This window comes from Colletotrichum paranaense, assembly GCF_030867605.1.
Source record: "Colletotrichum paranaense strain IMI 384185 chromosome Unknown Scaffold_9.1, whole genome shotgun sequence".
NCBI classification, from domain to species: domain Eukaryota; kingdom Fungi; phylum Ascomycota; class Sordariomycetes; order Glomerellales; family Glomerellaceae; genus Colletotrichum; species Colletotrichum paranaense.
Window position 1 is genome coordinate 223,166 of NW_026848967.1, and position 24,680 is coordinate 247,845.

Sequence of the window (24,680 nt, forward strand, 5' to 3'; positions counted from 1 at the left end):
CAAGTCGGCCCAAACTCCCTTGCCCTGTCTCTGGAATGCTGGGAAGTCCCATCTCGTCATTTAACCGCCTGCGTCTGCGTAGCACACCTCATATCGTTGCGAGCACCGAACAAGGTTCGTCGGCGCCTATGTCCAAACCGACCGATCTTGGGTTCCCTTTCCATTACTCTTGAGTCGGGTCCGGGGAGACAACCTTGCGTCGATCGCAGGGGGCGGATCGATCTCAGGGCCGCATGATAAACATGGCCATGCCGTTGCTTGCTCCCCAGTTCTTAATTTCTTCTTTCTCCTCGTCCCCCGTCACCTTGTTCCCTGCCTGCGGTCAACAGCTCCGTATTCATGTCTGGCCTGCTGGGCCAACATCCAAGGGGGTGATATGGCCATTCAGCTGCCTCAAGAAGAGCTAGGCACAGCTATAGGAGTACTTTCTTACTCCTTGTTCTGCCTAGCATGCAGTGTTCTCATGGCATGGCTGGTGTATGCCCATCGTGAAGGCCTTAGCTGTGAGTAGTCATGGGTTGTGGATCCAGGAAGTGATTCAGGATACTGACGTGCGCTCTTGTGAACAGATGTCGCCCTGGTATCATACTTCACTGGTTTGTCGACGGCTGCTTCTGTAGCCCAGCAAATTCACACAATTGTACGATGGAGAGACATCAAGCTTGCACAATTCAAGCATTCAAACGCCAACGTCGGCAATCCTGAGCTTGCCATCGCCGGCCAGTCAACTGGCCTGGACCTGGTACTTTTCTATATCCGTAAGATCCAATTCGCCAACAGATTTCGTACCTTTCTCTGACAAGCTCCTAGAGTTCTACAGTTACAACGTCGAAGCGGCCCTGACCTTTTTTTGGGCAGTTGCTCTCACACAATCGATCTTCCAATTGGAGCCCGTAAAGTCGACTCGCAAACGAGTAAACTACTTCGAAAAAGCCATTGCTATCTTGTTACCCGCGATCTTGATGGGAATTCTACGACTCGAGGCTGTCCAGAAGCAGACAGTACCCTTTCTAGTGTTGGCTGATGGCATCAGTAAGTCTCCTTACCCCGTTGTACATCAACTGCATCTAACCCTTTTGCCAGTGGGTTTCTGTCTGAGCGGCAGCGGAGTTCTCCTCATGGTTATTTTGGTCAAATACATCCACACGCGCCGAAACCTTCTTTCTTGGAATGTCCAATATGGTCAACGCTCCAACAGCACGAAAAGCAGCGACACGCTCGTCTTCGACAGCGGAAGCGAAACGCGCCGCCGAAGTATCTACGATCGATGGCTTGTTGTACGATTCAGCATAGCTTTCGTTGCGTTAGCGTAAGTACAGCCTCAAATGGGGGGGTTCCCCAAGCCTCAAAGTCTGTAGTGTGGAGTCGACGAAGCTAACCGGGTGGTTTTTCGTTCTTCGAAAAGCATCTTTCAGGTGGTGACCATTATGTTTCAAGTTTCATCCGCAAAACAAAATTCTCGCGACTCGTTGAGCGAGAGCCCGGACCTCAGCACGGAACGACTGCATCTGGACCTCATACTTTTTCTGCCCGGCGTGTCCGCTAGCCTGCTGACGTTTGTCGTTTTTGGCACGACCAAGACGTTTCGAGATTACCTGGTGGCACGGCTCGTTCCGAGGCGGCTCCGCGAGAGGAATAGTAGGAGGATGAGCAACAATCAGCAGCGACGCAACACCCGCACCCGGATGTCACAAGCGTTTTCTTCTTCGAGGATGGGGGGAAGGGGCAGGAGCTTGACGTATCCGCCGCGGATCTCCCTGACGCCCTACGTCGCGGATGACGCCGGCTTGTACACGCCCACGGCTGACGGGAACGGGATTCAGCTGAGGGAGCTGAATATGGACGGGTCGAGAAAGGTCGCCGAGGACGACCAGTGGCCGCTCGTTGGTTCTGATGCGTCTGATACGTCCGAGGGGCCTGCGAAACCTGTAAATGTGTATTTGTACCCGAAGCAATAGTTTTACGAGTTATGATCGAATGATACCACTTGGGTCGAAGGCCCGTATTGATTTCATTTTCTGCGAAAGATCTCCCTGTAGACCATGCACGCTGACAACCAGGTTAAGCTGGGGGAAGGGGACCTCCACGCCAATATCTCCTCACGAGCCGACATAGTGACCCGGATGACTGCCCAATGGTGCGGGGCTTGAACCTCCGCGTCCTGAATCATCAAGATCTGGGGGTGCCTAGATCTGGGGTAAGAGAGCGACAGAGACATCATCGACGATCAGGGTCACATCTTCAGCTGTTCTTGCTCAAGCAAGACGCCGGATTCGATACCGTCCCCCAGCCACGGTTACACAGGGATATGACGGATTTCTCAGTGTATTACATGACACGGAGATTCAAAGGGCTATCCCGACGCAAATCTTTTTGGAGGGGATGTATTGACTACGATTTAGCGGCCAAGCCATGCCATGGAAAGCAAATAAGCCAATACAACCCCCTTCCATACCGTGTGTGTTGAGGCGACTTTAGAGAGATTGTGTAGAGCCAGCCAGCCAGCTCATGGGCCAGAACAGTCGATTCTCCACGAGTCACGAAGCCCGTAGTTTAGTCATCCCGCCGTCGCCTTCCACATTTTGTCAGAATAGGCATGTGTGTGTGTGTGTGTGTGTGCACGCGTGGTCGTTACATCCGTAGCTTTCAGAAACTGCCCGCAACTCTTGTGTGAATAAAGGTGGTGGTGGGCGTCACGGCCCCTAACCCAGATCTCTGGGTGCTGTACCCAAGTGGCTGGCAGGTAAAGAGGGATGCAACCGCGAGTCAGAATAAGCTTCATTTTGACTCCTTTGAGTCGGCAGTGCCTGCCTACTACGAGAGACATTTACATTATCGCGGTGATTTGAAGTCTGGGAAGTGCCGAGGAATGGAGGGATGTCTGACTCCAATTCTGATTTCATTGGTCTGGGTTTCGATGTCGTCTGATCAGTGAACGCCCAATGGTCGATAAAGCCACACGAGGCTTCTCAAAACCTTGCCCATAAGTCAGCCTTATTTCCATGCTCCTTGCGAAGATTTGATTTCCAGTCTGAGCAACACAGTCCAGAACAGGAAATTCTTCCCCATCGTTGCCTGGAAAACTTCCATCGAGTAGGATGAAGGACGCAGTCACTTTCCTAGCCAAAGGATTAGAACATTCAGCCCTTCACGACCTGACAACTTGAACCCCCGCAAGGATCGTTTGTATGATGGCCAATATGATACCAGCTCCCCCAACCCACAGGACCGCCCAAAAGGTATACCACTGCAGCGGATTCCTGCGGTCCCTCCACAGGTCCGTCAACCGGCGAGGCTTCTGGCGCAGGCTGAACCTCTGAAGGTTGATCAGGCGATAGCCCAACCGCGGGAAGTCGCTCTGGGCGCTGTAGACGTCGCTCTCCAGGAGCTTCTCCTGCTCAAAGTCTCTACAGCCCACCGGCCATATGCTGCGCGGCAGTTTGTCGACCTCCTTCTTGGGACCGCAGAGGGTATATAGCAGATTGTCGAACGGTTGGCCGCTCTGCTCGAGCTTTTGAAGGTCTGACCTGATGAGATTCCTCGAGCGAGCGCTCTGTCCGAAGAGGAGGCGGTAGGAGACCAAGACTTCTTGTTCCAAGGTGACGTAATTTTGGTATCGATTTTCTAGAGTGGTCGGCATGAAGCCTTCATTGATGCTGTCCATGACCTTGTTAGAAAGGCAATTAGATAGTTGACTCCAGCAAGCTTTACTTACCTGTCGAGCAGAGGAGTAGTCTCTTTCCCCCCTTTTCGCAGGGCAGACAGAACGCAGAATGTCGGGAAGCGAAAGATGGAAAGACGCCGGCTGACCAGGTCGAACCTGAGATGTTCACTCAGCGTGTCCACCCACTGGATTTTAATACGTCCGAACAACAGAACCTCAAGATTCAGACTTCCTTCGTATAGACTATCATGTTCTCCTATCGAATGATCCATGTTTGTCGGTTGATCATCCCACGCGCTGTGTTCGAATAACTCGAAAACTCGTTTGATCGGCCGCTTTGCCTCCCTCAAGTTCTGCCTGGCGATTTGACCTTGCGGGCTCGCCTCATCGGTAAGGCTTGGAAATCTACAAGCGAGGCAGATCTGGCCCCCGAAAGGTTCAAAATCCAACGACGGTTGAAGAGTCATGGTCAACAAGCATACGGCAGCGAAGACGGCCGCAAGAAGGAGGGCGTCCGAAGACTCTCTCACATTCTCCCCTGAAGATAATACATGGTTTTTGAGGTCCTCAATGCTGGTGTCCTTCTCTGCTGACTTGAAGTTATAAGCTACTGCATGCAGAAACTTCCAACAGTCTGTTATTGTGCATGCTGTTGAGTTGGATAAAGACGACCATATGGGCGAGAATCCGGAGTCCGTAAGGGGTTTGACTTGGGACTCGATGTGATCGCAGTAGGTCTGAATACCAGGAAACCTCTTAATTTCTTCTCCTGAAAGACCAAAGATGGCCTGTAAGGTTTGGGAGCGAAGTGTTGACGAGGGCGATGCTTCCGGCCCGTTGAGATCTTGGACCTGCGTCTCCAGGTCGACTTCTAACTTCGGTCCAGTGTTTGGTAGTATCCTACTGAGAAAAGAATCTTCCCCCAGCCTCATCCTATTTGGCATCAATTACTTGCGCAACAAACAGAGTCTAGGGCTAATGCATACATCTTATTCCCAGTCGCGGTATCTACCTGTAATGCAGCTGGACAATTGCGTTACGCGTTACGCGCTACGGTGGGCTTCCCGACTTGTCGATTGTTGTGGCTTTGGTTGAGCAATGAGGTATAATTCAGGGACTGTTGTCCAAAGACGTGATTTAAGACGTCATTCCATATTTATGAATATATACCACTTCCTCCTGACCGGCTGAGACCGAGAAGTCCGAAGGCAGGAGAAATCAGCCAGTTATTAGACCACTTTCAACTTGATCCAACCGTTGACTTGGCACCTGAGGACTGAATTCAACGTGCCAAGAAGTGAGAGCTTACTCTACTCAGGCAGCCGGGGTGACCTCAGCCATCCAGTCCACGCGACACAGACAGCCGCAGCTGGATAGGGAGCGGCAGGCAGCAACAAGCATATGAAACTTCCTTGTCTCTGCTATGGTCACTAAAGCTTACGAAGTAAGAATCCAGGGTATCACAGAAGCTTAAGTATTCCAATCAGTTTCCGTCTATCTCAGCCTTGAGAGAAATCCAAGGCGCCCCGGGCACTCACACATCACCCAGTCACCGAGGCAACATGTGTGGCGTTCAATGTGTGTAGAAAATGCCCTCATGAGACAACGAGCTCTGACATGATTGATCAACTGTTTACTGATGTTCAATCCGCGCCAGAATCTATGCCTGAAAGGTTGTTCTGATGCTGCACACCAGAAGCAGGCTGAGCATGAGCGCCTACGCCGGGCAACGAGCTCTACACCACCCTACAAGCGAAGTGGCATGAGCTTCTGCAAGCGATATCAGGCTATCCTATCAAAAGCTCTCTTCGCTGAAAAGAGGAATGTCATTTGGTGCCGACCTTGGCAATGCACGGCAGCCTGCATCCGAAGGACGTAAACCCCGCACTCTTCGGCCTCGGCCGAAGTTGCATCTGTCCATTCGAACCTACAGTATCAAGGCTTCATCAAAGGCATGTTAACAATAGCAATCTGGGATTATAGGTTTGTCAGATTATATAGGGAATACATGGACACATCGACAACTCTTGAAGACTCGTTAAATATAGAGCTGGAGGGGTGTGTGGAGCTTAAAGATGGGTTCTACCATACTGGTGTAAAGTGGCTAGCCAGGCTTTGCAGCCGTTCAATAAAGAGATGTGGTTACACGAGGTAAATGGAGGTCTGTATTGTATCACAAATCAACTCCTCGCTGGGTCTTTGCATGTCGACGTGGATGCGCCGCATTCGAGAAATTGTAAGGGGACATATGTAGAGCTGTAACCCGCACAGGAGCGAGAGCTTTTTGTCCCTTGGTTCCGTTTCCCAGCCCCGTTCCTGAGGAAATAATCTCAAACTCATTGAGAAGCTACGGAGTTAACATTCAACATGGAGCAATCTGAGATGTATATTGATTTCTATACGGCATCTGTCGATGTTTCAGACTCTGACCACATTCTAGGGAGGCACACTTCGCCCGGCAATGGGCATCTACCTCGAAGTCAGGAACCGAGCGCATGGAGCCAAACGACCGTCGAACAATCAAGATTTTCAGGAATTATGACGATATCAAAGAGGAATTCCTTGGAGGGATGGACGAAATTCATCAGGAGATTGGCATGCTCGAGCCACGTTTTGTGTATCTAAGAAGCTTTAGTGATTACTTTTCCACAAAACTCGGTCCTGAGCTTAATCCAGAAGTCTTCTGGGGCCTTTTTGGGCTAATCCTAACAGCAAGGTAATAATTCCTCAAACTGTCGAAGCCATGATTGTACTGACAACAGCGCAGATTGCTCTACCCGACGAAGAGGCAACGCGGCGAATCACTCAGATGCTCAAGAGGTTGGGCCGAGCCTGTCAGACCTTCCAACTCCACGCGGGTCAAAGTTCTACTCCATCAAAGGATGAAAAGGAGGCATGCTTTGAGATCTTTGTTTCGATGACAAGGTTTCTATCAGATGCTATTAGGTTTCTGCGGGATGCTGGAGACATTGCCAGCCTCTCATCGCCGCACGGTAGGATCTAGGACTACGCAAACCTGACTGTTCCGCTCGTTGATTCCTTGTAGGTCACGCGCAGGGATCGTGGGCCAATTTGACGGTCATATACGACAATGCCCAGGCCGAGATTGATGAGTCGTTGAAAGAGATTGAGAAGATTGCAGAAATCTCCCAGAGGCAGGCTACGATGTTGTCGTTTCTGGCCCTCTCCCCTCGCTCCTTCGCTGACAAGGCCAAGTTGCCTTGCTATGTGCTACCCACTGCCAGTACGAATCGATTCTTCAACCGTGACGAAGTCATCGAGGAAATAGACCATCAACTCGGAGAGCAGAGAATCGATGGCCTGCGATCACTCGCGCTCTATGGCATGGGTGGTGTAGGCAAGAGTCATGTCGCCTTGAAGTACATCGAAAAAAGGAAGGCGGAGAAAGGCCTCGCTGCGATATTCTGGGTCCACGCTGAGAACATAATATCGTTTCAGCAGAGCTTTACCGATATTGCTCTGAGACTAGACCTCCCTGGAGCCCAACGAACCTTGCATGAAGAGAATCGACTAATCGTGAAGGACTGGCTTCAGCAGACGGGTCAGTCGTCAAAGCTTCTTCGAATCCCGAGGCTTGACTAACGTGAATAGAATGCAAATGGCTCATAGTGTACGACAACGTGGAGAGTTTTGATCTTCTGCGGGCCAATTGGCCCTTGCCAGGTAGCCAGGGCTTAGCATTGATCACGACACGAAACCACTCGCTAGCCTTTGACCCAGCCAGTGGAGGTCTCGAGGTTCCCTCATGGAATACAGAGAATGGCACCAAGTTTCTCTTGCATCTACTATCTGGTCATATTAGTGCAGATCTTCTGGCGAACGAAGCGAAGTCTGCATATAGTCTGTCCGAAAGACTCAGTGGTCATGCGCTGGCAATCTCGAATATGAGTGGACTCATTCAACGTCGGTCATGGTCAATTTCTCAACTCCTCGATAATTACGGAAGCAATCTAAACTTCAAGGACGGCTTAGAGGCGGTCTGGAAGGTTTCATTCCAGAATCTGAAGCCTGACAGCGCCGCTTTGCTGGCTGCATTTAGCTACTGCGCTCCTGACAGTATTCCTCATTCGCTATTTGAGTTGAAAGAAGCCGAGGATCTGCCTGATAGCTTACTCTGGTTCCTTGATGTGGATAGGTGACAACGCCCCTTTAAGTTGCATGCGTTGTGGTCGCTAATCAGGTACCTGACAGATTTGAAGAGGCAATGGAAGAGCTATTGACTCTAGCACTCGTTAAGAGGGACAGGCAGACCCAAACTTACTCCATCCATCGGCTTATCCAGACTCACTTCCTACGTTATATGACGCCAGAAGACCGGCAAAAGTCATTCATAGAGGCATCACATCTGATGGAAAATGTGTTCCCAAAGAGGCCAGACGGCAAAACGGCAACGATGTACAATGTGTGGGAGCAATGTCAGCTGTGGGTACAGCACGTATTGCAACTCAAGAATTGTTTCAGGCTCGAGAGGAGGCGCAATCTCGGTTTCTACGCTTGCACGAAGACCTGCGCGATGTGGGCTCAATGTGGACGGTCGGCATACATCTGTCCAAGATTTCGTTCATGCTAGCTAACTTCTTCACTAGGTTTCTATTGGAGCAGCAAACTTGGCCTGAGCTTGAAGACCTTGTCGAAATAGGCAAACTGGCCTTGGCAACCCTTCCTGAACAGGACCATGAGCTGTACAACCTAACCTCGCCGGACACGTATATTGCACAGATGTGGGCGCGCCGAGGTCACTATCGCCTGGCAATAGAGGTGATGGTGAGCGCACGCAACATGAAGTTGAAGGCTCCTCAAGAAGATCACCAAAATTTGAGCTGGATGGCGAACAACATATCTGCATTTTACTCCTGCTTAGGCGAGTATAAGACCGCTTTGGAATGGCAGGAAACCAGCAGGGTTTCTTGGGAGCTATGGGCCAAGTCTGAGAATGTTGAATTCCATTGGCATCCGAACCAAAGATACGGCAAGGGGAGAACTTTGGCTTACATGAAGAGGTACGACGAAGCTAGAACCGACATCGACGAATCCCTAGAGGACATGCTTACAACCAAGCCGGTTATTTGGGGGACGGCGGGACCGTAAGTTCTGAACCCCTGAGAATGGACTCAATCTTAAGTGCTTGGGACAGCTCCGGCTAATGTCTCGTCATTTTGCCTAGGTGTCAGTTCGCTCGTGCTAGACTAGCCATGTTCGAAGGAGACTTCAAGCTTGCTGAGCTCTTGTTCCAAAAGGCGCAGAGCATATGGCTCACGGGCAACAGTTCCAGAACGTCGGACTTCTACGCGGCTACAATTTACCGCATGGGATGTTGCGCGCTACTCGAAGGAGAGGTGGAACGAGCTGTGTAAGTCTAGATCTGGAAACATATAGTGGCCTTTGTTAACACCACCCAGGAAATACCTCCAAGACGCGATGGCAATTACATCATTGCGAAAGGATATCCAGGTAGGGGAGCATGCTCGCTGTCTGCACAAGCTTTCAGAGGCTCTCTATCAGATATCTGGTCGTGAACTGGAAGCGGACAGACTGCTCAAAGACGCCGAGGAGCTCTACTGGAAGCGTATCGAAAAGGCCAGAGGGGTTTCGGAGGAAGACCACGCAGAGTACGAAGTACCACAGATTCATCCCCAAGCGGAAGATTACGACTCTTTAGTCTATATGCTATGGCGCTGAACATTAGAGAGAACTTTCATAGCTATAATTTGATATTGAATCCAATCCTGGTGCTGAGAGCCGAATAGTCGATCAGGGATGTTGCCCTTCTAAAAATACCCGTTGGCGGTCCAATTGCAGTTCTTGTGATTCCGTGCTGCTTGAAGGTAAGGCAGTGTGACTTGACGGCACACATGGCTTCGGTGGCTGGCTTGTGTGGCGCAGTTCGCCGAATAGGCCTCAGGAGGAACACGACAAATGGTGTAAAGCAAAGTATCGCCGAGCTAATTTGACAATTATACTAACCTTTGAACATATGGATATTCTCAACATGCCTTCGTGAGAAGAGTCCGAATGCCCAATAGGAGTTGAGCGGCATATGGTGTATAGAAACCCTCACGGCCGTGTCCTTTCCCGGAGAAGGGAGGTTGGATTAGGCGAGGGACCCATCGCGGTACCTTCTGCATGGTGTGGACCCGCTGACTAAGAAAACAGGCGTGCACGTTCACCTCTGAGCTCCTTGAACCTTCAACCTCTTTCAACTTCGAAGAGCTCAACTTCACGACAAACAAATACTTGCGACAGACAGCGAATAATTGCACTTTAATCGTACTTGGCTATCTCCGAATATTTCCTGCTCCCATACAGGATTCGAATTGGATCGACAACTCAGGCTAATTGGGGCAGGTGCCTACTGTCCTGAGCAACATCGAACGAAGTGAACCCACCACGAGACCAGATCCACTTCATAGTTCGCGACGGCCTTCATCAACAAAAGCGCAGTATGTGCTAGCACATCTAGCTTATCCCGCGGTCATCTCAGCTATTAATTCCCCATAAATTTGACTCACGGAATTACTGGCAAGCTGCCTCTGGATACCTAGGGACTGTCTGAGGCGGCCGTTCATCTCATCGGAGCTCTCACTCGGCCCTGGCGCGAACCTCACTGTCGTCGACATCTGAGCAATCACACATAAACCCAAGATGTCCGACTTAGTAGAGTACTCAGTTGTCAACGTGTGTCGAAGCGACGGCCAGGACAATGGAGCGGGTTACTGGCCAACCCCTGCCGATACGGCTGCGAAGAACGCGAAGAAGACAGCACTGGAGAAGGTACCAAGAGCGAAACCTCAAATGGTGCGGTTAGACAAAGATGACGCAAGATTTCAAGAGTGGCGCATAAAGCTGGGAATCTTGTTGAAGCAAGAACTCTCTCCGACAGGTAAGCTCGCCGTCCGCAAATGAGAAGTAGTACATTCACTGATACCCTTCCTAGAGGGTCTCCCCTGGCTCCTGCATTTTCCACGGGGCTACTGGCTGTACGAAAAGTCCAAGCATCTTTGGGTCTCGGGGCATCCAGTGAAGTCGAAGCTTTACAAGAGCCCGCAGGAATTTGGTCTTCATGTCCTATGGCTCCTGTCCGGCTCGATGGACCGAGCTGACTGCCGTTGCATTCACTGCAACGTTCGCGAAATGCCAAACATGGAGGATTTGACTGTCTCGGATGTTCCTCGGCCTCTGCCAGCAGCGAACAACACTCAGCCACCGTCCAAGATGCGCAAGATTACACCTCAAATACCGCCAGGCGTTGCGGGGTCCCCGATACCCGTTCCCGCAGCGGCGTCAACGCCTCCCATCGCGAAGAAGGAGACACCTGTGCCAGTGCCCACCCCAATGGCGAAGAAGGAAACTCCAGTTCCGATACCGACGATACCTTCACGTGCGGTGCCAGCCCCCGCCCCGGCGCAAGCCCCAGTTCAGCCTAAGCCTCCTGTGCAGCAACAGCAGCAGCAGCAGCAACAACAACAACAACAGCAGCAGCACCCTCCTCAGCCGATCCAGGCAACTCCTGTTCATCCGCAAGCTCAGGCTCCATCACAGGTTCCCGCTCAACCTCAAGTCCAGCAACCAGTCCAGCAGCAAATCCAGCAGCCGACCCAGCAGGAACAGCAAGTGCAGCAACAGCCTGCTCCAGCTCCGACCCAGGCTCAACAGCAGGTTCAACCTCAGGTACATGCGCCGGCACCGCCGGTCTATCAGCAACCGCAGTTCCTGCCTTACCCGCCGCCTTACGGTGGAATTGTAGCTCCGGCGCTGTTCCGCGTCGGAGAACTGGTTTGGTTCCAGATATCGTCAGGTTGGCGTTTGGGCATCGTGGCTGCTACAGGTATTATCAACCCTAATACCAACAAAGCCGAGCTTCAGATTCTCCCAATGTCACATGTCAACTTTAATCAGTCGCCCATCCAGACACTGGAAGCGACAACGCGCCCGTTTCTTGCATTTTCGGTGCCTAACGTCAGCATTTCGGATCTACAAAACAAGGCCTACGACGAGGTCGATTGGGATGCCTTCTTCCAGACGATTACTCCGGAAGACACGCACCGCCGCGAGGTTGCGCTACTCGACTCCTCCAAGATGGCCGCCCAGAAGGTTGGCGTGTCGTTCTCTGTTTTCAGCCGACTTTCCGAGACCAATGGAGGGAAGAAGATCGACTACCACGGTATCTTCCTGGGCGCCGAGCGGATCGAACTTGGTGATGTCCTGCGCGTGCGTCTTTCCGCTGAGCAAGGCGTACCTCCCGCGGCGGCGAATCTCCCCGACGCACTCCTCGGCCTCCGTGAGATCTGCACCGCGCCTATCGATTCACCTGGTAACGCATTCTTCAAGGGAGATATATACCAGCCCATCACCGGCGACAACCAACCCGTGGGTGGCATCCCAGTACCGGATGACAAACTCCCGCGCCCACTGCGCGACGAGATTGCGTTCCGCAATAAGTTTGCCGCGAGCGACCGCTGGCGCTGCGTGCTCCTCAAGCAGAACGCTGTCCTTCGCGAGCCGGATCTCAAGGGCCGATTCTACCCCACGCATAAGCTCCTACCCCTGCTCGATGGCCAAGCCAAAGTTCTTGCTGAGGTGCAGAAAGGCATCGTGCGTGACGTGCAGCAGCGACTCAACCAGCGCATCGACACGTTCAAGACGGCGTACATTGGCCAGAAGCGGACCCGCGTCGAGACTTTCGGGCCTGCCCTGCCTCCTGGCAGCGTGATCCAGTTTGAGCAATCCGTACGTGAGGATGGCGCCTAGGCGGGACGCCTACGACGTCGCTGGAGAGAAGTGTCTCATTTCTGACGAAGGAACTTGAGACGGTACTTGTTAGGATAGACAGGCATCAGAACCCTGTATAGATTAGGAATACTACATAGACGCCGTTAGGATTTGATGTTACCATCCGGTTCTTTGGAGTGTTTAGTCGGACATGAACGTGCCTTTGCATTTCTTGGTATTTCCATGTGAATCATCTAGCCTGATAGGCTGTAGTTGGCTAGAGCACATCGTCATATGAGTCTTTAGCCAATACTACTTGGACAACAAGCCAAGACGGATACGCCGGGCGGCAAGATATGACCAAGATGGTAACATCTTCACTCCCCTGTGAGAGACATTGACTGTCCAGAGAGTAAGTCGACGAGTTAGGTAGGTGACACACATCCAAGGTGGGATCCGCAACATCCACAACCTCGAATGCGAGATATCAGCTAGTCGACGAGTATATCCCAGACACATACACACAGACACACACGTAAACGCCATCATCTTAACAAGAAACAACAACACCACCCAATTAGCGAAGAAGGCCTAGCCACACTCCTTCTCTTCAGCCCCGCCACTCACCTCCCCTCAAGATCATCTTAAACGAACCTCATCCTATGAATATCCCGTAAGCTAAGCTATCTACCCACAGATTAGGTTTCATAACATAGACCACCAAATGAGTGGAACGATCCATGACAGGAGGGGAGGGGTTGCGAGGAGGAGGAGGAGGAGGAGGAGGAGGGAGAAAGAGAAGAAACGTTCCGTGGTTCCCCAGCAGCGTAACCAGCCAACCACCCATCAGAACCCAAACTGCCGGACGGGGGACAGACGCGCAACACACACGAACGGGCTGACGGGTTCACCACCACACCCACACACCGGGCGGATAGGACCGACCGAACAAATCTTGGAAAAAGGGAAACTAAGCAAGAACGCCACCGGATTACCTTGACTTCACTACACACACCAAACCGTTTCCACTCTCTACTACTGCTGCGGTGCAGTCACACACACCTCCCTCTCCCTATAATTCTGCAACGCTATACCCCGTACACGTGCAGACACGAACTTTGGCCCCCAAAACCGCACGCAACGCACGTCAGCAGAGAGAGAGAGCAGAGCCCGTAACCTAACCCCAAGATTGTACGCACGCTCTATGCCTGGGACCCTTATTCGTCCTACGATAACCGCCCTTTCCCACCCAACGACTAGAACCTTTGAAAAAAGACAACGTTGTCTAGACCCCCCTAGGTTCTTCTCGGCCCCTTTTCTAGCTTACCTTCTAGAAGGGGGTGTCTGTCATACGGATTTACGGGTTTTTGGGGCGGCCGGGTCGGCTGAGGTCGCCCCAACCCATCCGCATACACACACACACACATACACACGAGACTAAGTATGTAGTGTACAGATAGATGCAACTGACAACCAACCAAGATACATCTTCTGCAACCACCGTGGCGAAGCCAACCAAGCCAGTGGAAACCCTTTCCAAGGCCCATCAAGAAAAAAGACCACCCACCCATTGTAGCTTCAGAAACCTTCCATAATTTCTTCTCACGAAAATGAAAGCCCGAGAAACCGTATCCAATCCGCCCTCACAAACGGACACCGCCCGCAAACCAAGCCCCCAATGGAACACCAACACCCACCTCACCCACACACACACACCCCTCCATCACACCGCACCCAATGATCCCGATTCCCGCTTCCGCCACCCCCTTTCAAGGCACCACCACCTCCCGGGCTCACGGGCTCGTGGTACCAAAAAAAAAAAAAAAACACAGAGAGGTACGCAACAACACCACATCAACCTCGAAGAAAAAACCGTTGCCGACCGACTTCCCGGGTTTTGAAGCGGGTTCCAATGGTCCGTCCGTGCTTGGCAAATTGTCTAGACCCGTACCACGGTAGCCGACAACTCAATCAGAACCAAAAATCCCGTTTTCTGTCCAGACTTGCTTTTTTGGCACCTCGGCACGTCTTAACAGTTTTGGAATTAAGACATCCCACAGGTTACGTTACACCAAGTGACATCGTCGGGGGAAGGAAAACCACGACTCAGTCTTCGTCAACTACCACTAAAGGTCAGATGAGATTATTCTCTTAGTGTAGGACCACCCCGAAGATTCGGGCCGATGATACGTTCTCGGACATTTCACGGTAATAGGTCGATCACAGTCTCATATGACACAATTGGGGAAAAGGGACAATAGCCTATCCAAAAGCCAAGGTTTGGGGTCGGAAGCCCGTTCTTTGGGTATACTTTAATAAAAAGTACCAAGTGGTAGTAGTATGAGTAAATGATGATTCGTGAGAGATGGCAAGAAGGTGATGATGAGATGAAAGGAGAATAATTCGCTTTCCGCTTATAGGCTAATCCGCCCACCCTGATTGGACCCGTCTTGTCGGTTCTGGTCCGTACTCCTAGTATTACTGCTCTGTTCTTTGTCGCTGCAATGCAACTCCTCTGCTTCATTCCAAGCCGCCAGACTCCGATTCGTCCCGTCTTCCGCGATTATGGCCTGATCCACCCCCTCCTCCCAATCCAGGTGCGTCAGGGTACGTCTCCTCTCCCTCAATTCTTTCTTTCTTTTCTCTTCGAAACAGGCTAGTTGTATGCAGTAGGTAAAGGTCGCTTCGCTCGGCAGTAAAAGGTACTTTTGTTTGGTCGAGACAATGCTGGGTCGTGATCGCATGGTGCGTGAATGCTTCTTGTTCATCGTCATCCCTCTGACTGGTGGTCGAGACAGAGGGGTATGTATGGCAGCGGCGGAATAAAAGGTATGATGTGATGCAGATGATGATGGTGGTGGATAGTCGTGTAGTGTCGTTGTAGTGCAAGAAAGAAAAAGATGTTGAATGCATGTGCGACATGAATAAATCGGATGAAGGACTTGTGAAGCGCCGTAGAGATGGAGGTTGACCAGTAAATGCCGTAGGCTCGCTAGTAGAGATCCACCACTCCGCCATATCCAAGAGCCTCCAATCCAACTCAATCAAGTCGGACGGTTAAAAAAGTCATGGCTGGCTGTGTCATTACTTGAGTTTTAGACTCTCGATCTTGGCCTGTATGCTCTTGAGTATCTCTGGGTCTGGCTCGGGTTCGACCTTGCGTGGCTTCAGACGAGAACAGTCGACACACTTCTCATGCTGACATTTCTTGCATGCGGTTCCATCTTCCACACCTCCAGGGTATATCGTCTTGCACTTATGGCATTCGTGATGCGGCACAGCATTCGGACCAAATTCGTCGCCAGGGTAACCAAACGGATACTTGTCCTTCTTGGGCCTGATACAATGTTAGCTGTCAGTCTCGACATACGGAATGGTGCAACATACGGGTCTCTGGGACAGTCAGTGCAGCGATTGTGGCTGCACTTGGAGCATGTCTTGCTACCAGCAGTGAACAGCGTCTGGCACTCGTGGCAAGTTCTCCTGACCCTCTGACGCGGCTTCTTGTAAATGAGATCCTGTCCTCCGGTCTTGCTGGGGCGCTTGAGGACAATGTCCTTTGCGTTCTTGGCGTCGTAAGAGTAGTCGGGAACAATGGGTGCGTTCTCCTTCTGAGCCTTGAGAATGGCGGCCCGCTTCTCCCGGCTGGCGATGCGCTCGGCCTCGGTTCGCTTGGGCGGGTGGCGGACGCACTTGGTGCAACGAACGTGCTGGCAGCCCGGGCACTCTTTGGCGGCAGCAAAGGTAGCATTGCACTTGTGGCAGGTTCGGTGTACGCGCATGCGAATGGGCTTCTCGACGCGGAGAGCAGTGCCCTCGGTAGAGATCCACTCGCTCTGCTTGATCTCGAGACCGAATCTCTCGCCCAACTTCCTGGCGCGCTCCTCAAACAGCTCGGATCGGGGAACCCTGGTGACGCCCTCGAGATCCTCGTACTTGCTCTTGGGGGTCTCCTTCTTGGTGGTGTCCTTGGCGGTCTCCTTGGTGGTGGTGGCAGCGGCAGGTTGCTCGGTCGCAGGGGCGGCGGTGGATGGGCTGTATGTACGTTAGATAGGTAAAGCAGGCAGGGTACCGTAACACCAAAAAAGAGTTGAAGATGATAAAGCATGCGAAATATCTTGCTTACCCAGGGGTAGCGGCTTGCGCAGAAGACTGCTGTCCAGTGGTAGACAGGGTCGACATGCGCTTGGAGCTATCGCCTCTCTTGAAGACAGTCTTGGCGCGAGACAGAATCTTGCCCAAACCCTTCTTCTCCTTCGGGACCGAAGGCCCGGCCTGTGCTGGCGAACTCATGTTTAGCGATGTAGTTGCAGGTTTGCGTTTTAGTCGGATCGATTGCGAAAACGTGGGATCCCTGGGTCAATTGTGGGCTGCTCTGGGGATAGACGGTAGGATCTGCAGTGCACTAAAATCCAAATGAACAGGACCGTAATGCTGCTGTTGTGGTAGATTTGCGAGAAGGGACAATTGTATTTGAGGGAAACGAGAAGTCGGTTTATCGTTTTGTAACAAGTCGAGTGTACGGGTGGCGTGGGTGAGGTGTAATGCGAAGATGGGTGGGAGAAATGGTGCTGTGTGGTTGAGCGATGTTGGTACGTGCAGTCTTAGACAGATGGGACCAGGGACCGGAGGCGATTAACTGGGCGTCGATCGTCGGCGGTTACAGCGAAGCGGGAAAGTCGAGATGTGAGTGCTGGCGAAAGCAAGATCCTTCGCAAGACGGTGTTTGTCCTCTTCTTGCCGTGACCTTTTTGTGGGACGGGCGAGAAAGAGAGCAGGAGTCGGATCACGAACGAACTGTTCAAGTTGTTCGGAATGAGTCGGCCTGGGAGAGAGGGTGTGGTGTAAGAAGGGGGAAGACGAGGAAGAAGAAGGACGGGAAAGCAAGGTAAGTTGACGGGGAGGAGGTGGTTGAAAGGAAGTGTGGGAAAAAGTGGGAAAACAAGGTGCAGCGTGCTAAGAGGCAAGGTTGAGGGAGGCTAGAGTCGAGAAGGGCTAGTGCTGGGTGGAAAGGCAGGTGCCAGGCTTTGGTTTGGTTTTCCTTGGTGACTTCCATTGGGGGGGGGGGGTGGTGGCTTCTGGACTCTGAGTCTCGTCTTCCATTCTCTATTCGTAAATGTACCTTTACACTACTGTGTGAGGTACGGATACACATACCTCCTCTCTGGGCTGTCTGCAACTCCTCTTGCAACATTACTCTATCTACCGTAGGTCCCTAGCAGGCCTTGCTCTCTCATTACCGATGGCTCTGCCTCTTTCTTCTCTTGCAGGTTGCGTCTTGCGTCGGGTTGCAGCTCCATGACACGACCAATCCAGTCCATTCACCAACGCCCATGCTAGTTCGGTCCCAGACTTTGCAGCTGTCCTCATCCACGCCCGGTGCAGCGCACCACATGTTGATGTTCACGCCCCATGCTCCATGTTCGCTGAATGCCCGGTCGGTCGGCCGGTCGGTCAATTTGGCGAACTTGATGCAAGATGCAGCGACGTATCTGTGTCTGTATCCGTACCAAGAAGAAACGGCACCACAACACAGCACAGCACAGGGTATCCGTACACTATCCGTACGCAGTGCAGACACAACAGAGGCGTGGGCAGCAGGAAAGAGACCGGGCCAGAGACGGGGCAAGGCGCAAAAGACATACTACGTAGGAACCCACCACAAAAAGACCAGACGGCGGCCAAACCAAACATGGACTCCAATGCAGTGGTAACACTAAAAACCCACCCCGCTGGGAAAGTGGTGACTGGTCACAGCACGGTGGCTCCCATGGCTCGTCGACGAGTGGAATGGCCCCATGCCGGAGACGAGATCCACAAATGGGGCGGGTCCCCCTCCTGCTGGTGCTGGTGCTGGTGCTGCTAAAGTGTGAGAGGGGTACGTACCTACCTAGCCGTACCGGAGGGAAGGACACACCAGAATTGCGACAGACACCCGACAGCCCAGAGACACATTCCAGCCAGCCAGCACCAAGCATACCAAGCGTCAGCACAGGCACTGGGACACTTGGGACCGGGGATTGGGACTGCGACTACGACTGCGACCAGGGGTGTGTTGTGTGTGGAATCGCGAACTGTGTGGATGGGGGTGGTCGTGGCGGGTGGGGAGACGACGATACGTACCGCCAGAAACCCATCCCAGCAACAATCCACAATCCATAATCCACCTCAGAGGCTCAGGTTCTCTCTTCCATTGGGAGGCACGGAAGTTGGGTTGGACGAGGAGCCTGCCCGGAGGACGGGAGACGAGGGAGGGGCGGCGAGTGGGCGTGTTGGAAGACAACGACGAACAACAGTAAGGTATGTACATACTCCGTACTGCGTACCCGTCCCGGTCTCTGCTGCGCTCACCTCTCACCTCTGTGATTGTGAGGTGGTCACTGGTGAATGAACCATGGCCATCGGCTGGCACAAAAGGGTGGAGAAGACGAGGCCCAGAGAAGCGGGGGGCCCTGGTACCTTCCAATTGGGAAGAATGTCCGAGCTTTTCTGGGTTCTGCGATGTGCGAATCTCTGGCACTGCGAACACTGAGAGAGCGGGGCGCCCTCTCACTGGGAACAGGAAGACTGGAACCGTGTCCCCCAAGTGGGGTCTGCCTGAGAACCCTGGCAACCCTGTCCAGAACAACCAGGTTGCAGATATCCCTGTCCCAGGAAAGAGGCACGACGGGACTGTGGGAATTTGCTAGAGGTGGGTCTCCAGGCCCGGGGATTCGCACGGAGCTGGCTCTGGGATATGTCCGGAGCTTAGCCCATCGGGGACGAGGGGGGGAAGTGTCTGTCTCCCTTGTCCAATCCCATTCAAAGTCTCTGTCTTTCTCTTGCTCTCCCTCCCATGGGAAGCCGAGGAACCCAAACTCTTTGAAGGTAGTGTTCGTTCCTGAGTCTGACATCCGTGATACACGTCTTAGCTAAGACCCCTCCCCTCATCGTACATACATTGTGCCTCTGCGAACTTGCAGCACCAGGAAGTAAGATGTGCAGAGTCTGGAACCTGGCTGATTGCATTGCATGTGAGGCTCAGAGACAGACACAGGCACACACAGGGAGTAGGACTTTTTCGAAGCCTGAAGGAAAACGACCTCTCGAAAGACATTCTCGTTGCATCCGCGGAGAAGAAACAAAAACACATGTACCGGTACGCCTCACACAAACAAACACCCACCATCCCATCCCGCATCGTCGGGTGCGCTACCTTGGGGGGAGAGGCTCGGCATAGGCATAGGCTATATTAACATGCTCCTTACTGTCTCTCTAACTAAAGCCAGCTCACGCCCCCAGGTCATGGTTGTTGGTTGTCCAGCTGCCCAGGTCGAAAGAAACCTTCAGAAGGGGCGGTAAGCGATCAGCTAGCCTAGCTTGCCTAGAAAGATGGCGCGCGCCATTGCTCATATACAGGCGTTCCGTAGCGTACTTGTTCCCACATTGAGTACCTCTGAGCAACCAAGGTGTACTGTACTATGGAAGACTGAGTAGACAGCTTTTTGTGGCTGATGCAAAAGTACCCTACCAAGCCAACTAAGCCCTGGATTACTATAGCCCAGACTCTGCGAATAGGGATATGGGATTGTTCGTTTGTAATTAAAAACTTTGAGGAAACCCCCCCCTCAACTTTGTGGCTAGGTTGTTAGTTTTCAGCCTTCCCGTCCACATCCCTTCTTAGGCTCTTAGCATTCCAGCCGCTGCTGGACCTGTCTCATTGATCATTTAGATTCCGGATGGGAAAAGGGCGGTAAAGGCCAAGGAAGAGAACGGGCGTACGGGACCCGAGAGAGAGGAATGGGAAGAATGGGGTTGTGTGTTTGTTGGGTTGGGGACCAGAAAGCTGGTGTTGAAGAAAAAGCCGGCAACCAGAACCTCGGATCGAACGAGAAGAAAGAAAAAAAAAAACAGGTCGAAACGGATTCGTCAATTGGCTGCACACCTTTTTGGTCGTAAGCGATGTTGCTACTCCGTACAGTACCTACCATTAGAGATATCATTTGCGGGCTGCGAAATCTAGATCGACGCGGCGCAATCAGAAAAAAAGGGGAGATTGGAAAAAAGAAAATAAAAAAGAGACCAGACCAGACAGCTACGAATTGTACGGAGTATCACCGACCACCTTATTAGTCCTAGTCCCTTCAACCTGCGGTATGTTGTGCACCACTTACTCCGTACCTCATCCTAAGGTACGGATACCTATCGTTCGAACGGGACGGACGGGGGGCCCGCCATCTTTCTGATAGCAAGCCGGACCCGAAATGGTTTAGTCGGACGGGCCTCCCTTTCCCTTCTTTTTTACCTTCCCGCACCGGGTCGCGGATATAAGTGTACTCTTTCTGGGCGTGCTAGCCCAGATACGCAGTAAGGTAGATGCAAGAGGACGCTTTCCCCGGCGCCCCGTTCCTCGGCCCATCTCCATCCTGTGGTTCCTGTGGTTCTCGAATCTCAGAACGGGTTATCCGTACGTACTTAGTTGAGAGGCACGGAACCGGGTACCGCAACGTCCTCCACTTTGTTTGACCGATGCGATATAAGATGCAGGCGCAGGTCGCAGGAAGATACGGGAAAACCCACACCACTACCAGACAAAAAGGGGAAGAAACAAGCGTACGGGTTGGTTGTTCATTGAATGAGCCGAGGAACCTCCACTTCTTTCGTTGTCCATCCGAGCTTTTCGCGCGACATCTGTTCCCCCCCTTGGTTGAGTCTGGCCTGGGCTGATAATATCCGTTCACGCAACGAACTAGCAACGACACCCGGGAAGTAAATGCAAAAACCCATGTCAACCATCTGACGAGAAACCTGCGTGAGGAGCCAGAAGTGAGCCGCAGCCCGACAGGCCTTTGCGTGGCTTGGGTCCCGTCCTCCCCAAGCTGGAAAGAGTAATCCGCAAGAATCAATCAAGCAATGGGATTGGACACTTCATCGGAGACCAAGGGGAAGGAGGGGGGGGGGGGGGAGGATTAAAGTAAAGTAAGGCATCACGGCATCTCGCCTCGTTGGAAATCCAACCTCTAAGCTACGTACCCTAGCCCCCTCCTCTTTCCCTTTGGGAGCCAGGCCAATGGAACGAGATGTCGGACCTAGCGTCCCCAAAGAGGAATACACCGTTCTCCGTACCTGTTCGTACATGTATTGGGGTATCGTGAGGAAGGGGGGAGGACAAGCGCGTGGTCCAGCGATCAAACGTTCAGGTACGGAGAATAGGTAGACACGCCTCTTTTTCGAGGAGAGGCTAAATGCGGGTGGTTGCACCTTGTTCATTTCAATGTGCATCCATCGTACCTTATCATCACCTCCCTCTTCCTGCTTTCCCTCAGAACGCGCGCCAAAGACGATTTGAGCATCCGGGAGACTTCAGAGAGTTGAACTGCAAACGATACGTACTTCGCAGTGTAATAAAACTGTTTCCTTCTGGACTACGTACCCAGGCATTGCTCCGTCTATCATCCGAGACTCCGTCCCTTGCTGATCAGGGCAAGTTCTCTTTAGAAGTTCAGAGTCTAGACTTCACAACATGGCCCCATCTTCCAGCCAAACGAAATCTCTATTAGGTTATTAGTGAGGTTCACTTGCGCCGCGATGTGACTTCTAAACCGTTAGGCCTCCCCCTCGTCGCCCCCTCGCCCCATTCCAATCCCAACTGAACCCCCGGGCGGATGGTATTCCCGTCCATAAACCGACGACGATCCCAGTACTTCATCCCCGAGAGCACCCACCCCAGGATCAAGAAAATCCCGTCAAAGGGGAAACTTCACGTTCCACAATCCCGAGGAGAAGGATAGGATGGCAGCAGTGGTGAGGCGAAGCAGCAAGGTAAGGGTTGGGTGAGAAAAAGGAAGAGGGCGAGGAGGGATTGAAATTCCGTTACCAACAGGAAGGATTGGCGAATCCATCTTGGCAAAAGCCCGACAAGCCGCAAACCTGCCTGCTGTTCGGCCCTCGTGTTTATTCGTCAGAAGTCTCCGCTTTACCGCTCCTTTACCTCCTCGTTGTCAGCACGTGTCAGATATGAGTCGATCTGGGGTGTGTATCCGTATGTGTGTGTGTGTGTGTGTGTGTGTGTGAGTGTGTGTGTGGTGTCCTAACAAGCGGGCGGTCTCATGAGCCCGCAGGCGGAGACTGGTTTTCCCCTTGCTCATGGCAAAAGCCCATTTCAGGTTGCGTCCTATTCTTGCTCCAGCGGTTGGGATTGTTTGCTTATTCTTCTCTTGAAATGCTGTCTTGTCTGTCTCACTCTCGTCACAGTTGGTTCTTCTGTCAGACTTGTCTCTGAGCCCACTGAGGTATCCGTAATAACCCCGTTTGCCCATTGTCCGGATACCCGATAGACTGTCCCACGTATCTGGGTGCCCTGCACTAGCCACTTTCTTATGGGTTGGTCTTTTAGGTTGGGTTTTCTCGTCGCCGGAAGGGGGGATTTGCACTGTTGGATCCCTTGGACGGGCTGGTGTGGATTTCACGTTTGGGCGGATAGGACAGGGATTGAACGGGGGCCTGGCATTCGGTACGGTTGGGCCACTTCTTTCCAAAGCCTCCGGTGTATGCGTGTGTTTTTGGGCTGTCTATTCTGTTCCAGTGTCATTTACTACGGAGCAACACTGCTCATACTGTATCTCACTCTCATGAGATTCGTCGGGGGGGACGGGACACGACTCTCTGGGCGCATCGAGGCCCAGGCGCTCTGCGGAGACGGAACGAGAGACGAACTCGAGATTTCCCATGGGCCCATCAGAGATTCAGAGCCCAAGCACCGGGGCGATGCAAGCGCACTGCACATTTCATCCCGTCTTCTCCAGCACAAACCAAACATGAGTAGTCGCGGGATTATGTAAGGAGCGATCTGGACCGACCCGTCTACCAACCTTAGTCCTAAGGTAAGAGGAACCTGTGCAAGGTGTACCTGGATACTTGAGGTACCTGCTGCGTAAGGACTGGGTCCAAGCCTGTGTAAACAGCGCTGGAAGGACCGACTTCCCGAGACGCTCTGTCGCTTCATCGCCAGATGCCCCAGAGGTACTGGGCCCGCCCACCTCACGATGTATAGGACAGTAGCCAGAGTGCGAGAGCAGGCGCAAGAGAAAGAGCAAGAGCAGAACTTCGGCAATCGCCAGCATTGGAAGGAACCAGCAGCAGCGACAAGCTAGGCAGAAGGAGCCACGAACGGTTAAATTGATGAATCACAGCCAGGCCCCTGCTGCGTTACCTCTCGCAGGGCTTGAGTATCGTACGCTCCCAGCCCGGTCATCTAGCCTGATGCTCCCGTCAAATCCCAAACTCCTTCCGACTTCCAAGCTTCCAGCCCCCAACTCCTCGAAAGGCCTTCTCTTTTGGGCCGGCACCCACGCGAACAATAACATGGCCTGCTCTTCTCCCCCACTTTCATCTTACGGCCGCAATCATATCAGGTCACGGTTTGTCTCAAGAATAGACATTACACAGTGCCCTCGTCAATCCCAGCCCAGCGGTCACGACAATGCTTTTCTTTTTTTTTTTTTGTTCGAGAAGCATTGGCACGGGCGCTTAGCTGTCTAACGCGCAGAGATGCCTTCTCTGACCTCTCTCCCCAAAATCGCCCGCCTCTTTCAATGTGACCCCAAGGATCTGGTCCAAGGCAAACAGAGAACCACCGAAGCCGAACCAGCTTGTTGGGAGACTCACCCGTGGGAGACGAAAGCAGCGAACGGCACAGCTCGATCAATCAATGCCAATGCACGAGGCGGTCAGACATCACCGCCCGCAAAGTCTTAGCAACCAGAAAACGTCAGACCTGCCAGGCCTGTAAGGCTGTCTTTGGCAACCGCAACATGCCCTGTTTGGGCTGCTCTGACCAATGCCTACATACGGACACATACTTGAATACGGAGTACAGATACCTTTGCTGTATTCTATTCTAGCCCCCAAGTGCGGATACCTATTCGTTCAAAGCTACGAATATAGACACACGTCCACCGCGGACGGCTACACAGGACACGCCTTTGCTTTCACACGTACTATCTCGGCCGAAGGGGCACTGGGTTTCTCTCCACCCCTTATTGGTCTCTTGCACCGAAACGACAATGTTCCATGCGTGCTTCTACGCCATCTTTTGCTTATTGACATGCGCACGTTGAACGACGTACCCATATGTCGACTCATCTTTGTGTCACTACCCATCAGGATAGCAGACAGTGTCAACGTTGAATGTCAAAGTCGCTGTCGACGTCAACCTAGGGTTTCGGCGCCACGCAAACACGAGTACTGACGCATCAGACACGGGTGCAGCTACAGCTACAGGGAACCATCGCCATACACTTTGCCT

The 24,680-nt window shown here is 52.5% G+C and overlaps 7 protein-coding genes across 7 annotated transcripts; 4 read left to right on the plus strand and 3 right to left on the minus strand.

Moving 5' to 3' along the window:
- Window positions 1-463: 463 nt before the first annotated feature.
- CPAR01_10824 (uncharacterized protein) lies at window positions 464-1,958 on the plus strand (the record flags this gene model as incomplete). Its single annotated transcript, XM_060495084.1, has 5 exons — window positions 464-503; window positions 570-758; window positions 811-1,032; window positions 1,084-1,309; window positions 1,406-1,958. The coding sequence occupies 5 exons, from the start codon at window positions 464-466 to the stop codon at window positions 1,956-1,958; spliced, it is 1,230 nt and encodes a 409-aa protein (XP_060345432.1).
- A 1,190-nt stretch (window positions 1,959-3,148) lies between these two features.
- CPAR01_10825 (uncharacterized protein) lies at window positions 3,149-4,596 on the minus strand (the record flags this gene model as incomplete). Its single annotated transcript, XM_060495085.1, has 2 exons — window positions 3,149-3,656; window positions 3,716-4,596. The coding sequence occupies 2 exons, from the start codon at window positions 4,594-4,596 to the stop codon at window positions 3,149-3,151; spliced, it is 1,389 nt and encodes a 462-aa protein (XP_060345433.1).
- A 1,435-nt stretch (window positions 4,597-6,031) lies between these two features.
- Window positions 6,032-9,364, plus strand: CPAR01_10826 (uncharacterized protein; the record flags this gene model as incomplete). Its single annotated transcript, XM_060495086.1, has 8 exons — window positions 6,032-6,048; window positions 6,105-6,342; window positions 6,432-6,657; window positions 6,711-7,226; window positions 7,277-7,820; window positions 8,272-8,769; window positions 8,850-9,035; window positions 9,085-9,364. The coding sequence occupies 8 exons, from the start codon at window positions 6,032-6,034 to the stop codon at window positions 9,362-9,364; spliced, it is 2,505 nt and encodes an 834-aa protein (XP_060345434.1).
- A 963-nt stretch (window positions 9,365-10,327) lies between these two features.
- CPAR01_10827 (uncharacterized protein) lies at window positions 10,328-12,433 on the plus strand (the record flags this gene model as incomplete). Its single annotated transcript, XM_060495087.1, has 2 exons — window positions 10,328-10,565; window positions 10,620-12,433. 2 exons carry the CDS (start codon window positions 10,328-10,330, stop codon window positions 12,431-12,433), a joined length of 2,052 nt encoding a protein of 683 aa, XP_060345435.1.
- Window positions 12,434-15,478: 3,045 nt separating this feature from the next.
- Window positions 15,479-16,687, minus strand: CPAR01_10828 (uncharacterized protein; the record flags this gene model as incomplete). Its single annotated transcript, XM_060495088.1, has 3 exons — window positions 15,479-15,731; window positions 15,782-16,429; window positions 16,521-16,687. 3 exons carry the CDS (start codon window positions 16,685-16,687, stop codon window positions 15,479-15,481), a joined length of 1,068 nt encoding a protein of 355 aa, XP_060345436.1.
- A 1,040-nt stretch (window positions 16,688-17,727) lies between these two features.
- CPAR01_10829 (uncharacterized protein) lies at window positions 17,728-18,785 on the plus strand (the record flags this gene model as incomplete). Its single annotated transcript, XM_060495089.1, has 3 exons — window positions 17,728-17,958; window positions 18,152-18,272; window positions 18,337-18,785. 3 exons carry the CDS (start codon window positions 17,728-17,730, stop codon window positions 18,783-18,785), a joined length of 801 nt encoding a protein of 266 aa, XP_060345437.1.
- Window positions 18,786-22,765: 3,980 nt separating this feature from the next.
- On the minus strand, window positions 22,766-23,496 carry CPAR01_10830 (uncharacterized protein; the record flags this gene model as incomplete). The annotated part of the gene is made up of 2 exons (XM_060495090.1): window positions 22,766-22,949; window positions 23,300-23,496. The coding sequence occupies 2 exons, from the start codon at window positions 23,494-23,496 to the stop codon at window positions 22,766-22,768; spliced, it is 381 nt and encodes a 126-aa protein (XP_060345438.1).
- Window positions 23,497-24,680: the final 1,184 nt, after the last annotated feature.